Genomic DNA, 20093 nt, shown 5'->3' with positions numbered 1-20093 from the left:
TGGTGAGGTTGGGATTGGAGCAGAGGGATTGGAGGGCTGCACGTTGTGAGGGTGAGAGGTTGGAGTGGGGGAGGAGGGTAGACAGATTGAGGCAGTTAATGTCCCGGCGGCAGTTGGAAATGAAGAGGTCGAGGGCAGGTAATAGGCCAGTGCGGTGTGTCCAGGTGGATGCAGTGTGTTGTAGGTGGGCAAAGGGGTCCTTGGAAGGTGGGCGGGAGTCCTGATTGTGAAACTATGCTCAGAGGCGGAGGCGGCGGAAGAAGTGTTCGACATCACGGCGTGTATTAAATTCATTGATGTGTGGATGGAGGGGGATGAAGGTGAGTCCTTTGCTGAGGACTGATCGTTCGTCCTCAGTGAGGGGAAGGTCTGGAGGGATGGTGAAAACTCGGCAGGGCTGGGAGCTGGGATCTGGTGTGGGTGTGGAGCTGGGAGTGGGGGTGGAGCCGGTAATTGGAGTGGATGTGATGGTGGGGGTATGGGGGTGGAGTCATGAGCAGGGGTGGTGTGAGATCATTGGGTGATAGAACAGAGTGAGGAATACAGAGGAATCTCAATTATCTGGCATTCAATTCACCGAATTTCGGATGATCTGAACAAGATCTCAAGGTCCCAGTGCGTGGCGAACTATGTTATTCAGCATCGATTTTCCGGCATTCAATTAACCAAACAAAATACTCCCCGCCTGGGTCCTTCAGATAATCGAGGCTCCTCTGTGCAAAGTTACAGCTGCACAAAAAGCAAGATTTAATGTTAGATTTGAAATTGAGAGGTCCTTTCAGAAGTCTAATAACAGCGGGGTATGTGTGATTAAACTTTTGTATATTCTGCCTGATGGAAGAGGGTGGAGGCGATTATAACCAGGATGGGAGGGGTCTTTGATGTTCCCGAGGCAGCAGGAAATGTAGATGGAGTTAATGGATGGCTTTCAATTGAAATATTCAAAACAAGCCGATGTAAAGTTACCGTGGTCCCAGAGCATCATAGGGCTGCTCTGTCATTAGAGAGGGATGACTGGTGTTGGTTTAACTGGAGGTTCACCACACCTTAGGCAAGGGGCAAGGATGAGAAGGTGGGACCTTTGTGGTAACCTCAGGCAGTCTGGGAATTGAACTCTTGCTGTTAGCTTCACACTGCATTAGAAACCAGCTGTCCGACCAACTGAGCTAACTGACTCCCTGCATTCTGATGTAGTCTTCTGGCAATAGCCCTTTACAAATCCATTCAAGGGAATTCTCCACGTCGGCTTCATTTGTGTGTCTTTTTTTCCCCTGGCATTCATTCAGAGTTACTGGAAAGTACTGAAAATCAGAATTGTCACTTGTTTTTATTCTTGTGTCACTCACCTCCCCACTCCGGTTCCTCCCCTGCCCCAGCCCCAGCCCCTTGCACTTAACTGTCATAGAATCCCTACAGTGTGGAAGCAGGCCTTTCGGCCCAACAAGCCCACACTGCCCCTCTGAAGAGTAACCCACCCAGATCCATTCCCCCAACCTATTATCCTAATTTTACCCCTGACTAATGTACTTAACCTACACATCCCTACGGGCAATTTAGCATGGCCAATTCACCTAACCTGCACATCTTCGGACTGTGGGAGGAAACCAGAGCACCAAGAGGAAGCCCATGCAGACACTTTGAGAATGTGCAAACTCCACTTAGATGGTCGGCCGAGACTGGAATCTGTCTATGTGGAGTTTGCACATTCTCCCTGTGTCTGCATGGGTATCCTCAAAGATGTGCAAAATAGGTGAATTCGCCGTGCTAAATTGCCCATAGTGTTCAGGGATGTGTAGGTTAGGTACATTAGTCTGGTAAATATAGGATAATAGTGTGGGGGAATGGATCTGGGTGGGTTACTCTTTGGAAGGTTGGTTTGGACTTGTTGGGCCGAAGGGCCTCTTTCCACACTGTAGGGATTCTGTGACTGTTAAGTGCAAGGGGATGGGGGAGTGAGTTCTAAAGTCTGGTATTGTCCAGAAAGGCACTTAGTGAAGAATCATGCTGGAGTTGGCTTTTACTCAGTTTTCTATTTATTTATAGAGTGCAGTACTCAATCACATCAGTTTCAACAAATGTCCCTTCATATGTGCTAAAGTGAAACTCCAGTTAAAGAAGCATTAGCGCAAAATTAGACTCAATAATATGCTATCAAAGTGCACAGTAACGCTTGAGAGTTTACCTAAGGGCAGCTTGTGTTGGGGCTTTTCTACCTGTATAGCTTGGCTTACAAATGGTCGCCTCACATCACTTTATCCATCCACAGAGCTATGTTGCTGCAGTGCTGTCTATCGCCTTCACTGATGTTATTGTTAACATATTTTAAAGTATTACCTAGCTTCTTGAGTCTCCATGTAGGAAATTACATCTAGTTATCATTCACTAAGTGTGTATGAACAATACTTTTAACATTATTAGCTGCTCCCTGAACAATGTTTAAAGTGTTAATAACATACAGCAATTGAGAAAGTGGACTAATAAGTTTAGTTGCTCCATCTTTTTCCATTTCAAGTCTAGTTACTCGCTATGTCTTATTGTGTCAGAGGTTTAGATTTCATTTAAGCTTTCGGGTTTGAACAGGAAGGCAATTGAGAGATTCAGGATGGTCGATTGTGTGACATCTCTCTCTCCAAGGCTATAAGCAGGCTTTGTTGATCAGACTGTTCTTCACTCCTACTTATACTGATAAGGCAGAACAGCAAATGCAACAGTCAAGAAATTCAGCTGCACTGTGCCTGATTTTCAGACAATAATCAAGCTAAGCTTCTCTGAAGGGAGATTGTCGAGCTTGGATTAGTAACCCAGAGCCATCTGGAGAGTGGGTTCAAATCTCATGGCAGCTGGTGGTGGAATTCACTAATAAACCTGAAATATAAGCGTATTGTGAATGAATATTCCAATGTTGACATTTTAGTTCTAAAGTAGAGTTAAATAGGCTTTTGGTTTTTAATTCTATGAAAGTGACTTTTTTTAAGGGTCAGGAACTCATCTTTTAGCATGGGGTCAAGCCAGCATTCCCAAGAAATTAAGTGACCTAACCTAAATGACTTGACAAGCTGCCTGGAGAGAGAAAGGCTAAAGTGTTTATTAAGTTGAGCTTTTACGACCCAGAGAAAGTGCAATAGATGGAGAGGTCAGAAGCAGGTTTGGTTCAGAAGAAGCAATCCATGCTAGCAGATGGGCTCTATAGCAGCTTCAAAGTGATTTTAAAAAAGCACATAAAGGCACACACAGAATTCCTACAGTGTGGAAGCAGACCATTCAGCCCATTGAGTCCACACCAACCCTCCGAAGAACATCTTACCCAGACCAATCCCCCTGTATCCCTGTAACCCACCTAACCTGCACATCCTGGACAACTTAGCATGGCCAATCCACCTAACCTGCACATCTTTGGATTTGGGAGGAAAACCGAGTATGTGAAGTTAACCCACACAGACAATGGGAGAATGCAGTCAGCAGAGGGTGAAATTGAACCGAGGTTCCTGGTGTTGTGAGGCAGCAGTGCTAACCACTGAGCTACCGTGTTGCCCTAGAAATTGTGTCCTTTTCTTTCCTGAAAGCTTTGAGAAAGGTCAGAGAGTTAGCCTGGGTTTCCACCTCAGAGGGACTGAGAGAATCATATCTGGTGCATGTGTAGAAAATCACTGAAAGGAAACCCTTGCGATTTTGTCAGTCAAGTAAGAAATGAAAGTGCTACAAAGGAGTGATACCTCGCTGAGGTTTGGTATCAGAATCATACAATTGTTATGGTGCAGAAGACAGCCATTCAGCCCAACATGTCTGCACTAGCTCTTTGAGCATTTTAACTTAGTGCCATTCTTTTGCCTTTTCCCCACAGCCCTGCATGTTGTTTCTCTTTAAATAATCATCTAATAGCCTCTTGAATGACTCAATTTAACCCACCTCCACTACACTTACAGGCAGTCCATTACAGACCCCAATCTCTGTGAAAAGTTCTTTTCTCACCTTGCATTTGCTTTTTTTCAAACCACTTTAAAAACCGTGCCCTCTGGTTCTCGATCTGTTTACAAGTGGGAACAGTTTCTCCCTATCACAACAGAAATTGCTGGATAAACTCAGGTCTGGCAGCACTGTGGGGAGAAATCAGGGTTAACATTTTGGGTCCAGTGACCCTTCCTCAGGACCCAGAGCTTCTCCCTATTCTGTCCACATTAAATCTCTCCAATTTTTGCTTTGAACTGAACTGTCTGCTCCTTGAAAATATTTTCTTAAACGTGTTCTGCACTGTTTCCAATACACTCACATCCTTCCCATAGTGCCGTGCCCAGAACTGTATACAATACTCCTGTTGAAGTATAACCTGTATCTAGCATACGTTTAAAATCTCAACACCAGGCTATTGTCCAATTTGTGTATTTGGAAGCACTAGCTTTCAGAGCGCTGCTCCTTCATCAGGTAGTTGTGGAACAGGATCATCAACACAGAATTTCTGCAGAAAATTGATGTCTGTGTCGATATGTACGATCTTCTTGGAGAGCCTCTTCACTTTTGTAATCTTTGGCTATAAATTCTGTGTCTTTTGCTATAAATTCTGTGCGCCCTGATGAAGGAGCAGCGCTTCAAAAGCTAATGCTTCCAGGTAAACCTGTTGACTATCACCTGGTGTTATGTGATTTTTTTTAACTTTGTCCACACCAGTCCAACACTGGCTCCTCCACATCTTGTATAAGTTTATCATAATCTCCTTGCTCCTGTACTGTATGTCCCTACTTATGAAATCCTAGAATACTGTATGCTTTATTAACAGCTCTCTCTATCTGTCCTGCCCCCATTGATGACTTTTGTACATATGCACCAGATCTTTTTTGCTGCACACAGTTTAGAATTTTGTGTTTATTTCACATTGTCTCTTCATGTTCTCTGTGTTGCCTTAACTTCTTGCATTGAACTTCAGCTGCCACCCATCTCCATCGATGTATCACTGTCCTTTTGAAGTTCTACACTGTCCTCCTTACAATTCTCCCTGACACTGAGTCATCTGTAACTTTGAAATTGTCCCCTGTACATCAAGATCTAGACAATTTATGTATTTCAAGAAAACAGTGGCGGCACAGTGACTCAGTGGTTAGCACTGCCGCCTCACAGCGCTAGGACGCTGGTTTGATTTCAGGCTCGACCGACTATCTGTGTGGAGTTTGCATATTCTTGCCCCGTGTCTGTGTGAGTTTCTTCCCACAGTCCAAAGATGTGCAAATTAGGTGAATTGGCCATGCTAAATTGCCCATAGTGTTCAGGGATATGTAGGTTAGGTGCATTAGTCAGGGGAAATGTAGAGCAATAGGGTAGGGAAATGGGTCTGGGTGGGATACTCTTCAGAGGGTCAGTGCGAACTTGTTGGGCCAAAGGGCCTGTTTCCACACTGTAGGGATTCTATGCAAAGCAAGAGTTCAAATAATGACCTGGAGGAAACTCTGCTTCCTTCTTCCACCCCAAAAATACCTTGTAACATTGTTCTGTTTTCTAAACCTATACAAGATGTGGAGCAGCCGGTCTTGGACTGGTGTGGACAAAGTTAGAAATCACACAACACCAGGTTAGAATCCAACAGGTTTATTTCGATTTGAACTGAGGTCTCTGGAACATGTCCAGGGTCTCCAGATTAACAGTCCAGTGATAATACCACACTGCTGTCGCCTCCCCTGATTTGCTGTTGAAAACCCCATGACTTTGCTACATCAAAAGTTGACTATTTGCATACTTGACTGCTGACCTCCATTTCTCCAACCTCTATAGGTCTGTTCATCCAAAATGCTCCAGTTATATCTTAATCTGCACACAGCCCTGTTCACCATCACCCCCCCCCCCCCCCCCCCCCCCCCCGTCCTCTTTGACCAATATTGACTGCTGGTCTCTCAACAAATTTATTTCCTAAAGCGCTCAGCCTTATAATCGAAGTTCTTCAGAACCTTTTATATTTCTGTAATCACCTCTAGATGAATGAGCCTCTTCCCCCAAATTGTTCTTTCCTTTGTCGTTGGTTTGTCACTGGTATCCACGTTGCTGCACTCCCTTTTATCTGTAACCTTCCTCACTGTGGCACTCTATCAAACACCTTCTGGACACCTTGTACACCACGTGACCAGAGTAACCTTAATGAACCTTTTCCAAAAAAAGCTCTATTCAAGTTCATTATGTGTGATGTTGCTCGTGCTTGAACACTTTGACCAATTTATGTATTAAAAACACTTTTGCCAAGCACTTTTGTCAGTGAGACAGACAAAGGGACGCAGGATTTGCTTTGTGGTTGGACTGATTTTTTTAACAGAAACTTCCTTATTTAAAGACACCATGTGAGCATTTCCCAACTTCCCAGCACGGTGGCTCAGTGGTTAGCACTGCTGCCTCACAGCGCCAGGGACCCAGGTTCGATTCCAGCCTTGGGTGACTGTCTGTGGGGAGTTTGCACATTTTCCCCGTGTCTGCGTGGGTTTCCTCTGGGTGGTCCGGTTTCCTCCCACAGTCCAAAGATGTGCTGGTTAGGTGAATTGGCAATGCTAAATTGCCCATAGTGTTTGGTGCATTAGTCAGAGGGAAATGGTTCTGGGTGGGTTTCTCTTTGGAGGGTGGGTGTGGACGTGTTGGGCCGAAGGGCCTGTTTCCACACTGTAGGGAATCTAATCTAATCTAATATTTGCTATCCATCTAGCTCTGTCTGTCTGAGAAAGGATATTACCCACATTGATCCACACATTTGAGCTGGGTGGTTGGAAACTCCTTCCTTTCTGATGTAGAACTGGCTCTCTTCCACAAAAGTGGGTCTTGCAGGTCAGGGCGGATTCTGTCCGGGGTCGTCTTGAGTTGTCACATGCTCTTCTGCCACAAGTCTCGTCGCGACTTTTCACTGAGCAAGTGGGTCATTGCTATGGGTCTGGAGACACGTGTTTCCTTCCCTAAATGGCATTAGTGAACCAGATGAGTTTTTCCAATAATCCATTCAAATTCCACCATCTGCTTTGGCAGGATTTGAACTGAGGTCTCTGGAACATGTCCAGGGTCTCCACATTAACACTACAGCGATAAGACCACTCGGCTGTCACCTCCCCTGATTTGCTGTGGAAAACCCCGTGACTTTGTTACATCAAGAGTTGACTATTTATGCACTTGACTGCTGACCTGCATTCCTCCAACCTCTATAGGTCTGTTCATCCAAAATACCCCAGTTATACCTTAATCTGCATACAGTCCTGTTCACCCATCACCTCCCGTCCTCTTTGACCTCTCGACAAAGCTCTCAGCCTTATAATTGAAGTTCTTCAGAGCCTTTTATATTTCTGCAATCACCTCTAGATGTATGAGTGTCTTCACCCAAATTGCTCTTTCCTTTGTCGTTGGTTTCTGCACCACAGAGCACGTTTCTACACTAAAAGCACAGCACAGATACAAGATGTTTCTCTTCTAAATGTCAGATTTTGTGCAGTGCAATGGGATGCTAATGAGGCAAGATCTCAGCAGAGATATAGATTGTGGTTTATCTCTCATTTGCCGTTTAGGGTAAAGAAAAACCTACCACCATCCCACTCTCTACACTCCACTGTGCAAGAGAGGACAGATCTCTCAGCCATTCTTATTGCAGTGTGCAACTGCATTTGAGCATTCAATGTAGCACTCATCACTTTCTGCAAATATTTGTGCAAAGCTTTCAAATTATCCTGGCAATGAATCTGCATTCAGGTTAGGCTTTATTTCATCTGTTTGATCCATTTATATTCTTCTGTGTAACTGGCTGACTCAACACTATCCTGTGTTCAAGGGCTTGCCGTGATGGTGGCATAGTATAAAATAGCATTCTTTTGCAGTTTAAATAAAACTGAAATTCAAAACTGAACTTCAACACGTTCCTGTTCTTTCATGTGATGCCCATGTATGCATGTGATGTACTTTGATTTTTTTCAGATATCGGATGGGGGATATCATCAAAGTAGTGGGTTTTCACAATCAGTGCCCAGTCATTGAATTTAAATACAGGTGCTTAGCTTAATTTTTAAAATCATTATCATCTATTTATTTTGTTCCCTGCACATTATTTTCCTGAATTTCTAAACCTGGGCATTTGTTCCTTTCGCATTGTCAGATGGGGCCAGTTGTTAAATGTCAGAGGAGAGAAAATCCTGGAGGAAGCCTTCTATCGAACACTACTGCGGGCTGTTAGCCTGTGGCCTGGGGCAGTGCTCCTTGATTACTGTTGTGTAGAGAGTGGCCTTTTAGGTAAGAAAATGCCAAATTACCTCCTTGGTATCTGCTGCAACTAAAGTGCTGGAGTCACAGTTGAATTGAGAGGTTGTACCATCTGTCTAACTTTATAAATCTGCCTCCTGTCTGAAACTCTGGGTCTTAAGAACATAACTAGGAGCAGGTATAGACAATTCAGCCCCTCCAGCATGCTCCTCCATTCAATGCAATCATGGCTGATCTCATCTTGGCCTCACCTTCACTTTCCTGCCCACTCTTGATAATCCTTTGAAATTTTTCAGGGTCTTGCTTAATTCGTGATGTTATCCCTTAGCATTTGATGGCAAGCTAAGTTTATTTTTGAAGAGATTTGAGAAGGAACTTGGCTATTACAGTCTGTTCACTCTTTAACCTTTGACACCAGGGGACAAACCCACCCAAACGGAGTGAAAGAAAGATGAGCATCTTTCTCTGACAGATCTCGTGCTATAAAGCTAGTGAGATTTGGCCAGCTCCTGTAGGTCACTGCCCAGTATTGCCAGGGGTAATGTAATATTCAATGGCCGTTGATCAGTCTGGGGTATGCATTGGAAATTTTACTAGTACGGTAAGAGGTAACCTGTGATGTTGTGGGTATGGCACATTGTTTGCTTAGAAGACAAAACTTAACACAAAGGCAAAATACAGCAGCTACTGGAAATCTGAAATATAAACAGAAACTGATGGAAATGATGAAGGTCAGGCAACAGCTGTGGAAAGAGAAAGAGAGTTAATGGTTCAGGTTCGTGATCTCTCACCAAAACATATTGACTCCATGTCTGCACTGGGAGAAAGTGAGGACTGCAGATGCTGGAGATCAGAACTGAAAATGTGTTGTTGGAAAAGCGCAGCAGGTCAGGCAGCATCCAAGGAGCAGGAGAATCGACGTTTCGGGCAGATTCCTGAAGAAGGGCTCATGCCCGAAACGTCGATTCTCCTGCTCCTTGGATGCTGCCTGACCTGCTCCGCTTTTCCAGCAACACATTTTCAGCTCCATGTCTGCACTGTCCTGTAATTGACCTGGGACTGCCCTGGCACTGAAGCTTATTGGCAAATGAACTAGAATGGTCCACTGCCCAGCACTGAACGTTCTTCACCTTTGATGAGCATAAACCAATTCATCATAAAGTGGTCATTGGTTTGATAAGTCCCTTATTTCAAGCTGTGCATATAATGTGAGTCTTACCAGACAGCAGGAGGTTGAGCTTCCATCTGAAGATGATGGGAGCACTGCAATGCTTATGCAATGGCCCATCAACCACTTGTGTGAAGTTGCGGTGGTTCTGAGGTACAATTTGCATGAAAGGTTCTCATTGTGGCTAATAACTGAGACCACGTTGTCTCCAGCAGTGCATCTTTATCATATGCAAGTCTATCTTGTCTTGCTCCAACTGTCTGTTATCTGGGAATGAGAGTATGGCTTGTCATTCACTTTTTATTACTATTCAATTTGATGGGTTATTCGATTGTACTGAACTTGAATGTTTCTGGAAAGTGTTACAGTTTGTCAAAGTTTTACATCTCTCATTAGGACATTTGCAAGAATAAAGGCCAACAACTTTCTCTTTTACAATGCATGAGATGAGAGTGCTAGTCATTGGCAGAGGCCTCTGATTGGTTAAAGTATCAGTTAGATTTACACACGTTGCACTTGTTTTAACTTACAACATAGGTGTCAGTCATTCACTGATTTGTTCTTATGGCAGTGCCTTGACCAAACAGAGTCAACCTGCCTGATTTAAATTTAAGCTAAGCTTGGCACTTACCTTTCAGAAATCATTCTCCAAAACAATGTCTCTACCAGAGCTCTACTTTGTCAACCAATTCAGCACAGATGTGAAAAAAAGTCTTTTTTGTTCATTGTTGTTTTTGTGGATTTCCTAATCCATGCAAAGCAAAAAGCCTTGACAAAATCTGACTTTTTTTTCACAATCCAATTTGCACAGCAACATCGAAGAGATTCCAAGATTACATCAAGAAAGGCAAATATTTGGCCATCTTAGTTTGTTGAACATGGGGCCAAGTCAGACTATCAATATCAAGAGAAGATCTGTGAGATTCAACCCAAGAGTAACTGACGATAAACCCACTCTTATATTTATACCCCATTCACTGTTGGAACTGCTTGTTTCTCTAAGCAAAACAAATCAAATTAGGTTACATTGTTCAATTAAAATGCAGCAGATGGGACTGGAAAGATGCAGTGGCAGAAGTAAGGCTGTGAAGGTGCTGAGAAGGAATTTGTGGTTAGTTCTGTCATTCATACTTCAAGCATTGATTTAGATGTGTGTTAGTGGCATTCATGTCAATGCTGACTGCATCAGTCACCCTCCAATTCTCCCTGAGTAAAGTACCACCCTAACTCTGACGCTAGTGTCTAAATCAGGCACTGTCCGAAGGCCCCAATTCTTGTCCTGTGTGGATATAGCTCTTATCGATATGATGAAGGACACTGTTTTCTTTCCTATGACAGGGATTACCAGATTTCTGAACCTGGACCCTGAAAATCAGTGAGTTGCATATGGCTGCAGCTTATGAGAGCCTCTTTCTGTTTACAAGCACAAGGGTCTGCATAGTGTGAATGAAACGTTCATGGACCACAACACCAACAACAACTTGTGTCTATATAGCGTTCTAATGAAATAAGTTGGTCCAAAGTGTTTCGTAGGAGAGAAAGAGAGAGAAAGAAATATCTCAAGAAAGAGAGAGAGAAATCCCAGAGAGGAGAAATAAAATTGCAGAGAAAGAGAGAGAGAGAGAGAGAGAGAGAGAGAAAAAAAGAGAGTGAGAGAGAACAAGAGAGAACGAAACAGACAAAGAAAATTCCCTGGGCAGAATATATAGAGAGAGTGTGAGGAATGTCAGCAAACAAAGTTTGGTGCTGATCCATAGAAAATGGTATGGTCACTGACCAATCTTTTGATCAAAGAAGTCAAGTTTTAAGGGGCCCATTTAAATATGCAAAAGAGGCATAGATGATTAAGGAGGGAATTCTGGAATTTAGGATTTTGGCAACATAAGACATAACACCAATGATGAAGATTAGGCGAACGTCTGAGACTAGAATTGTAGAGTTGCAGATAGCAAGGGGTGTTGTTGGAGAGATTCCTGGTTAGAAATGGTGCCTGAAACTCAAGAAATGCTGGGCAGTCTTGAACTCCGTCCTGGAAGATTGTAGACCCAGCCAACTTCCACGCAAACAGACCACTTCACCACAAGGTCACAGGACAACCACAAACCAGCAAATTTCTAACATCCTGCAGGGAACAGTGCATAGATTGTCTCAGACTCATGTAGCCCTTTTTCAGGCTTTTCATATAGACTATTAATACTGGGCCCCAGAAACAATACACTGAAGTCAGCGTTTGCTTTTGATGTGGTGTGTTCAAACACTTGAGTGCACGATCCAGATATATTCAAGTTTATTTCTAACTTTCTACATTTTAATCGTGCTTTCTTAAAAATCATTAAACATGCCACTTCTCAGCCCATTAGCGCATTACAACAGGATCTTGATCAGATCGGCCAATGGGCTGAGGAGTGGCAGATGGAGTTTAATTCGGATAATTGCAAGGTGCTGCATTTTGGGAAAGCAAATCTTAGCAGGACTTATACACTTAATGGTAAGTTCCTTGGGAGTGTTGCTGAACAAAGAGACCTTGGGGTGCAGGTTCATAGCTCCTTGAAAGTGGAGTCATAGGTAGATAGGATAGTGAAGAAGGCGTTTGGTGTGCTTTCCTTTATTGGTCAGAGTATTGAGTACAGGAGTTGGGAGGTCATGTTACAACTGTACGGGACATTGGTTAGGCCACTGTTGGAATATTGCGTACAATTCTGGTCTCCTTCCTATCAAAGATGTGGTGAAACTTGAAAGGGTTCAGAAATGATTTACAAGGATGTTGCCAGGTTGGAGGATTTGAGCTATAGGGAGAGGCTAAACAGGCTGGGGCTGTTTTCCCTGGAGCGTCGGAGGCTGAGGGGTGACCTAATAGAGGTTTACAAAATTATGAGCGGCATGGATAGGGTAAATAAGCAAAGTCTTTTCCCTGGGGTCGGGGAGTCCAGAACTAGAGGGCATAGGTTTTGGGTGAGAGGGGAAAGATATAAAAGAGACGTAAGGGACAACGTTTTCACACAGTAGTACGTGTATGGAATGAGCTGCCAGAGGGAGTGGTGGAGGGTGGTATAATTGCAACATTTAAAGGGCATTTGGATGGGTATATGAATAGGAAAGGTTTGGAGGGATATGGGCCAGGTACTGGCAGGTGGGACTAGATAGGGTTGGGATATCTGGTCGGCATGGATGGGTTGGACCGAGGGGTCTGTTTCCATGCTCCATGACTGATTTTAGAATGCTTTGGCTGTATATACTCACTACTGTCAACAGGATCCTTGTAAAAAAAAATTAATGTATTTGTCAACATAATACATATGCCCAGCATTGCCTCCTCTGCCGACATCACCAGAAGTAAATTAACTGATCACTAATCTCATCTGGTACCTATGGGACCTTGCTATGTGTAAATTAACTGTTAATGTCTGATCACATGGCAGTGATTGCACTCCAACATTAATTAATATGTTGCAAATTACTTTGGGATAACCTGGAGACCTGATAAAGCTCTTTATAATTGCATGCATTCTCTTTCCTTCCATGTACCAATACATTCCTCTGGCTAAGTACTGTGTGAAACACTAAATTAGTGTATACAGCTACTTCTTTATTGAGGGAGAATTAATATTACTGAATACGTTGATAAACTTTGGCGATTCAATGGCGGTGTCCCCCAATAAGAAATCAATAAGTAGAGTCTGGAACTCCCATGAGCTGCATTTATGGACATAACTGAACAAAGAGAAACCTGAAAAAAATTACTGTAAAATTGGGCAGTCTGATTTTCCTTGATAGTTCTTTACTATCTCTTGTAGAATGAAGTGTTGCAACACTGGGCAATGCTAACCTGCGCCACCTATGTTGTGGATAATTGAAATTTCTTCTTGCAGGACCATTTTGTGGCAGCTCTGATCCTCACTATGAGGTTTTTGTTGAAATAAAAGGTGTCAGAAACTTATCAGAGGATCAGCGTTACAAGGTGAGAGGCCACTTCTTATTGTCCTTTTAAGAAAGGGTTAATGCTTATTTAAAGTTGATGTTGTTTTTCCTTCCTTTTGGGAATTATTAGGATGTTAAGGTGTGATGATAACCTTTGTCAATGTAGAAATCAGAAGTCACACGACACCAGGTTATAGTCTACCAGCTTTAGTTGAAATCATAAGCTTTTGGAACTCCAAAAGCTTGTGATTTCAACTAAACCTGTTGGACTATAACCTGGTGTTGTGTGACTTCTGACTTTGTCCACCCCAGTCCAACACCGGCACCTCCACAATATAGAAATCAGTAAACCCACATAAACTAAGCGTTTAAACCTGGCACTCTGCTGTTCTGAATAACTTGAAACAAAATCAGATGAAGGACTGGCAACCACCTGATGAAGGAGCGGCGCTCCGAAAGCTAGTGCTTCCAATTAAACCTGTTGGACTATAAGCTGGTGTTGTGCGATTTTTAACTCAGATGAAGGAGGTATAGTTAGCTCATTTTATGTGCATTAGAGGAGATGGTGACATAGTCACTGGGTAGATTCAAAATCACAGCTGGTGGAATTTAAATTCTGTTCTTAACACAATTAATGACAAACCTGGGATAGAAAGTTTGTCTTGAGTGGTGACTGTGAAATGATCCTCAATTGTGGTAGAAATCCGCCTGTTTCATCATTCTGCACAGTAACTTTTTTCCAGTATCACCTTAATGGCATTTTCTTTCCTATCTCATTAGCTGGATCAATGCCTTCAGGAGGATTCAGAGCTGTACCAGTCATTTCGACGCAAGGGTAGCATTGGACCAGTGAGAGTTCATATTGTGGCACCCGGCAGCTTCAAAGAGTTGATGGATTTTATCATTGCAAATGTAGGTGCTTCCTGCAATCAGTTCAATATGCATCGCATTCTGAGGAAAAAAGAATTTTTAGACTTTATTCAAAGAAAAGTAATTTCATAAAGTCTTTGCTCATACGTTATATTTCTCTTAAATTTGGCAGATTATGCATTTTTCCTCCTGAATCATTTCATTTCTTGGGATTAAAAACTCCACCTTTGTGTTGCAAAGAGAGATCACTCCCTGAATTTTACAATGTATTGAGTTCATGCTTCTTGTAGCAATTAACCATTGCATTGGGCAATGATCAAACTGCAGGCACAATAAGCAACCCTAATGGAACAAATAATTCAGAGTTTTGCCAATATTCATTTATTTGCAATACAATATGTAAATATGTGCATATATCCTCTGCACTGAAAATAATGTATTGGTTCTTCTCAAAAGAACTGAACCTCCTGTGTTTTAGCATCTTGTGAGATTGAAACTAAAAGCGAAAATGCTGGAAAATCTCAGCAGGTCTGGCAGCATCTGTAAGGAGAGAAAAGAGCTGATGTTGAGTCTAACTGACCCTTTGTCAAAGCTAAAAGAGATTGTGAGATTGATACTGTTCCCAGGATGTTGCTGAACTAAACCATTTTGAGAGAAATCAATTATTACTGTAAATAATCCCAATTTATTACCTTGTATATTTGAGAGTGCTTTTATCTTCTGCAATAAAACCATTTTGCTTCTACCCTTCCACACACTGTGATTGATTAATTGAATCTACTTTCTCAGTTTGATTTTATAATTCCAGCATTTTACCCATTGCAAACTGCTCAATGCTGTGTTGTCCAGGATTGCTGTAGGACATTGACTTTTCTACAACTGCAGTAAATGCTATTCTGTCGACAACAGACAGCAAGGAGAGTAGTGTAGTGTATGCTGTGCCTGATTCACCATCTCGGAGCATGGATCCAAGTTATTGAAGTGAGAATGACTCACAGCTCTGTAATTCAGACTTGTGATCGTTTGGATGACTGTCAATGCTCAACCACTTGAGCTACTGATCACACCTGTGATTGTCTGGGATCTGTACCAATGTTGTGGTAATGAGTTATTTTTCCAGGGCAGACTGTCATGTGCTTTATGTAGATATACAATTGCAACCTGATACATTGAGTTTGAGTGTTTTAATTTCTAGAGGATAGGTTTGTTTAGCTATTAATCTGGCTCGGCTTGTCTTTTATGGGACAGTACGGTCTAATTCAGCAAAAACCATTCATTCTGGCTATCTATAACTCCTGAGAGTTAATTAGAAGGCAGTTGATATTTTTTCAGGCAGTTGTTACCTTGTTGAGATTTCTGACTTGTGTGTCAGGTGATAAACAGAAAATAACAAGCTTTCTTTTCATAAGGAGAGAACCAGAATCTAATGTATGATATAAAAATGTACACTGGTATTTTGCTGTGACTAAGATTAGGTGATGAAGTCAATTTGATGTTAAGTCTATAATTGAATAAAACTCCTCAGAGTTATTTGCTCTGACATTTTTTAGTATGACTTTTAATATCAGAATGTGCAGGTTGTCTAACTTATGAGCCGTGTTATGAGCCATTTATAATTGCAGGGCGACATTGCTCTACCCATTTCAAATGATTGACTTCCATTGTACCTCATTTTGAAGTGTAACAGCAATCCAGAAATGTGACAGACACAGGCTTTCACAACATGTTTGTTGCTGTGTAATTTTTCATGCTGTTAACAACCTTCTGTTATGGTAATTATGAATAGCCATAACTGTAGACAGGCCTTTCCCGAATGGGTTAGTATCTAGAAGTGATGAGCACCACCCACTATGATATTGCACAGACATGCCGTCAGCCTGAAGCAATCAGTGGAGAGACTTTTTTTGTAAATTCACTCATGGGATCTGGGCATCACTAGCTGGGCATGCATTTATTGCCCATCCTTGGCTGCCCTGGGGAAGGTGGTGGTGAGCTGTCCTCTACCTCCACGTGCTGCAGGTAGACCCACAATGCCCTTAGGAAGAGAATTCCAGGTTTATGAGTTTGAAAGGTTTCTTGGGTGAACAACAACACTAATGGACAAACTCATGTGAACTGTATATCGGGACATTAGGAACAGGAATAAAGCATTCAGTCCATTGAGCCTGCCCTGCTCTTCAATATTATCATGGCTGATCAAAAACCTCAATGCCTTTTCCCCACATGTCCCAAGAATCAGTAATCTGTTAATCTCTACCTTCAACATACTCAAAGACTGAGCTTCCGCAGGCCTCTGTGGTGGAACACTACAAAGGTTCTCATCCCTCGGCAATGATTAAAAAAGTTCTCCTTATCTCAGACATATGCGGATCCCCCCCCTTCTTTTCAAATTGTACCCCCCACCCCTCCCCCAGTTCTCTTCTTCCAAACAGGAGGAAAATCTTACCTGCATTTACGCCATCTATCTTTTTAAGTATTTTTGTTGATTTCAAAAAGATGACCTCTCTCTCTTCAACTCTCAAGGGAATTCTGGGTCCATTTGGCCAATCTCTCTTCATAGGACAGCCCCACCATCCTGGGGACAAGTCTGGTGAACTTTTGTGGCACTCCCTCTACGGTAATTTTATCTTTCTTGTGATATGATGACTAAACCTGCCCTCACTCCTCCAACTGCAGTTAAACCAAGCTCCTGAGTCTGAGATGAGGTGGAAGCTTTTTACTCAGGGTTGCGAACCTTTTGAGTTCTCTAGTGTACAGTAATGCACAAAGTTTTGCTGAATGATACTTGTGAAGAATTATGAGAACCTATCATACCTGATGTGAAAAATCCATATTAGCAATGAAACCAAAGGAGCTGCGAATATTACTGAGGTTTGCTAATGTATTTTACTAGTTAAACATGTTTTAACTATGCTGCTATTTCCTCTAGGCTTGAGGTATTTTTAACTATCCTGCAGTTTATTACTATCAACATAAAATTGTTCCAAGCAAAGCAGTTTTACTAATGGAATATATACAGTAGGTTCTTATTTAACACCTACATTCAGTATGTCTGGAATTCGTCAGAATTTACATGGCCACGTGACTGAGGACAGAAATCCAAAGTTCAAATGTCATTTCAGTAAGATTGAGTTGAATTTACTGTATCCCTAAAATTTGTTCCAGACCTAAGCCTGAAAGATGCTTTAACTTGTTCAGGTTTGAGAATCTAAACCTGAAGAGTTATCGACTATCAACTCAACAACCGCCAGTTCCAATGTGCCACAGCGAGAAACCGTAATGACCTCCTCAGGAGACAGACACGAGGCTATAACCGACAGGGTACTCTTCGTTGGCCAGTACTTCCTGGGAGCCGAAAACCTAACATGTTCTTCGCAGCCTGCAACACATTATCAATGAGGTTGAGCACCTCGCCGAGACCTTCCCTACACCTTTAAACCCCCACCAAACCTCAAACGGATCATTGTTCACTGCAAACTGCCCGGCTTTCAGGACAACACCAAACAACCCTGTCACAGCAGAAGCTGCAAGACGTGTCAAAGTGTTGACATGGATACCATCATTACATGTGGGGACACAACCCACAATGTGTATGTGGCAGGTACTTGTGTGACTTGGCCAACATTGTTTATCTCATACACTGCAGGCAAGGATGCCCTAAGGCATGGTACATTGGCGAGACTAAGCAGAAGCTATGGCAACTGATGAATGGACACTGCGCAACAATCAACAGACAGGAGTGTTCCCTCCCAGTTGGGGAACACTTCAGCAGTCCAGGACATTCGACCTCGGACCTTCGGGTGACCATCCTCCAAGGCGGACTTCGGGACAGGCAATAACGCAAAGTGGCCGAGCAGAGGCTGATAACCAAGTTCGGTACCCATGTGGATGGCCTCAATCAGGACCTTGGGTTCATGTCCCACTACAGGTGACCCCACTGCACCCTCACACACACACCCAAGCGTGCGCGTGCACACCCACACTCATGCAGACCCTCTCTCATGCACAAGCTCTCATACACTAACACACACACCCACCCCATACACTCACTCACCCACGCACCCTCTCACACTCACACACATATACACTTACAGGTACTCACACACTCCCACACACACACACCCATATGCACACTAACAAGTTTGTGGGATGAATTTGTATTTGCAGAATTACATTTTATTTTGCTCAAAAACTGCATAAATCCATGCAAGATTCTGTATAACCCACTTTAGAAACAGAATCGGTCTGACCTAACATTGAGACACAGGCAGACTTTAACTTCACACCTTCAATGCATTATCTGAGCTGAGATGGCACGTATTGTTGAAAACTATTTTGAGAGTGTAATTTTAAAAAAGTTCTGGGATTACATATGAAGGAACTGAAATTAACATGATTATTCTAAAAGATGAAAGATTTATGCTAAATGTGTTTAATATTGCATTCCATGACACTGCAATCCTGTTGCTATACATTGTGTTGTATGATTCTGCTCCACAACTACCTGAAGAAGCAGTATTTTGAAAGCTGGTGCCTCAAAATAAACCTGTTGAACTATAACCTGGTGTTGTGTGATTTTTAAAAAGTTACAAGTATTGAAATTTTCTAATTCCTTTATATTCCCGGGAGAAGGTCCAGTAAAGTCGTATGGGTGGAATTGAGAAATAAGAAAAGGATGATCAGCTTATTGGGATTGTACTATAGGCCCCCAGTAGTCAGTGGGAAATTGAGGAGATCTCCGATATCTGTAAGAAAAATCGGGTTGTAATGATAAGGGATTTTAACTTTCCAAACATAAACTGGGACTGCCATAGTGTTAAGGGCTTGCATGGAGAGAACTGTTAAGTGTGGAAAGAAAGTTTTTCTGTTCAATATGTGGATGTACCTACTAGAGAAGGAGCAAAACTTGATCTTTTTTTTTGGGAATAAAGCACGGCATGTGACTGAGGTGTCAGTGGGGGAGCACTGCAGGGCAAGTAATTATAATTCTGTCAAAAGTACTTCTGGAAAAGGATAGACCTGATTTAAAAGTTAAAATTCTAAATTGAAGTAAGGCCAATTTTGACGGTATTAGGCAGGAACTTTCAAAAGTTGATTGGGGGAGGCTGTTCGCAGGTAAAGGGACAGATGGAAAGTGGAAGGCCTTTAAAAATGAGGTAATGAAAGTTCAGTATGTTCCTGTTAGGGCAAGGCTAGGAGGTGACTGGAATGTTTGATGACTAGAAGAGTTGAGGTTCTGGTTAAGAGAAAGAAGGAGGCATATGTCAGGTATAAACAGCTGGGATTGCATGAACCCCTAGGGGAGTATGGGCAGTAGGAGTATACTTTAGAGGGAAATCAGGAGGGCAAAAAGGGGACATGAGATAGCTCTGGCAAATAGAGCTAAGGAGAATCCAAAGAGATTGTACAAGTGCACTAAGGGCAAAAGAGTAACTAGGGAGAGAATAGGGCTCCTTAAAGGTCAATGATGATGTCTTGGTTTGGAACCACAGAAGATGGATGAGATATGAAACAAACGTTTTGCATCAGTATTTACTGTGGAGAAGGACAGGAAGCCAGGGAACATAGAACATAGAAAAGTACAGCACAGAACAGGCCCACAAAGTTGTGCCGAGGATTATTCCTAATCTAAAATAAAATAACCTAACCTAGGCACCCTTCAATTCACTGCTGTCCAAGTGCATGTCCAGCAGTCACTTAAATGTCTCTAATGACTCTGCTTCCACCATCACAGCTGGCAATGCATTCCATGCATTCACAACTCTCTGTGTAAAGAACCTACCTCTGACGTCCCCTCGATATCTTCCTCCTAATAGCTTAAAACTATGACCCCTCATCCCAGTCAATCCTGCCCTGGGGAAAAGTCTCTGGCTCTTGACTCTATCCATGTCTCTCATTACGTTGTATACCTCGATCAGGTCACCTCTCTTCCTCCTCC

General features: G+C 42.6%; 1 protein-coding gene across 4 annotated transcripts in view; it reads left to right on the top strand.

Annotated features, from left to right (window-relative positions):
* Positions 1-17842, top strand: part of ghdc (GH3 domain containing) — a 39130-nt gene extending 21288 nt beyond the window's left edge. Inside the window, exons 5-9 of one of the 4 annotated variants that reach the window (XM_043674975.1) lie at positions 7918-7989; positions 8096-8229; positions 13237-13325; positions 14066-14197; positions 17802-17842. In XM_043674975.1, coding sequence (XP_043530910.1) covers positions 7918-7989; positions 8096-8229; positions 13237-13325; positions 14066-14197; positions 17802-17816 — 442 coding nt within the window. In that variant the 3' untranslated portion in view covers positions 17817-17842. The other 3 variants (XM_043674977.1, XM_043674976.1, XM_043674973.1) reach the window with 3 other exon arrangements.
* Positions 17843-20093: the final 2251 nt, after the last annotated feature.

This window comes from Chiloscyllium plagiosum, chromosome 33 (assembly GCF_004010195.1).
Source record: "Chiloscyllium plagiosum isolate BGI_BamShark_2017 chromosome 33, ASM401019v2, whole genome shotgun sequence".
Taxonomy (NCBI): Eukaryota; Metazoa; Chordata; class Chondrichthyes; order Orectolobiformes; family Hemiscylliidae; genus Chiloscyllium; species Chiloscyllium plagiosum.
This window is presented reverse-complemented; position numbering and strand designations above follow the sequence as displayed.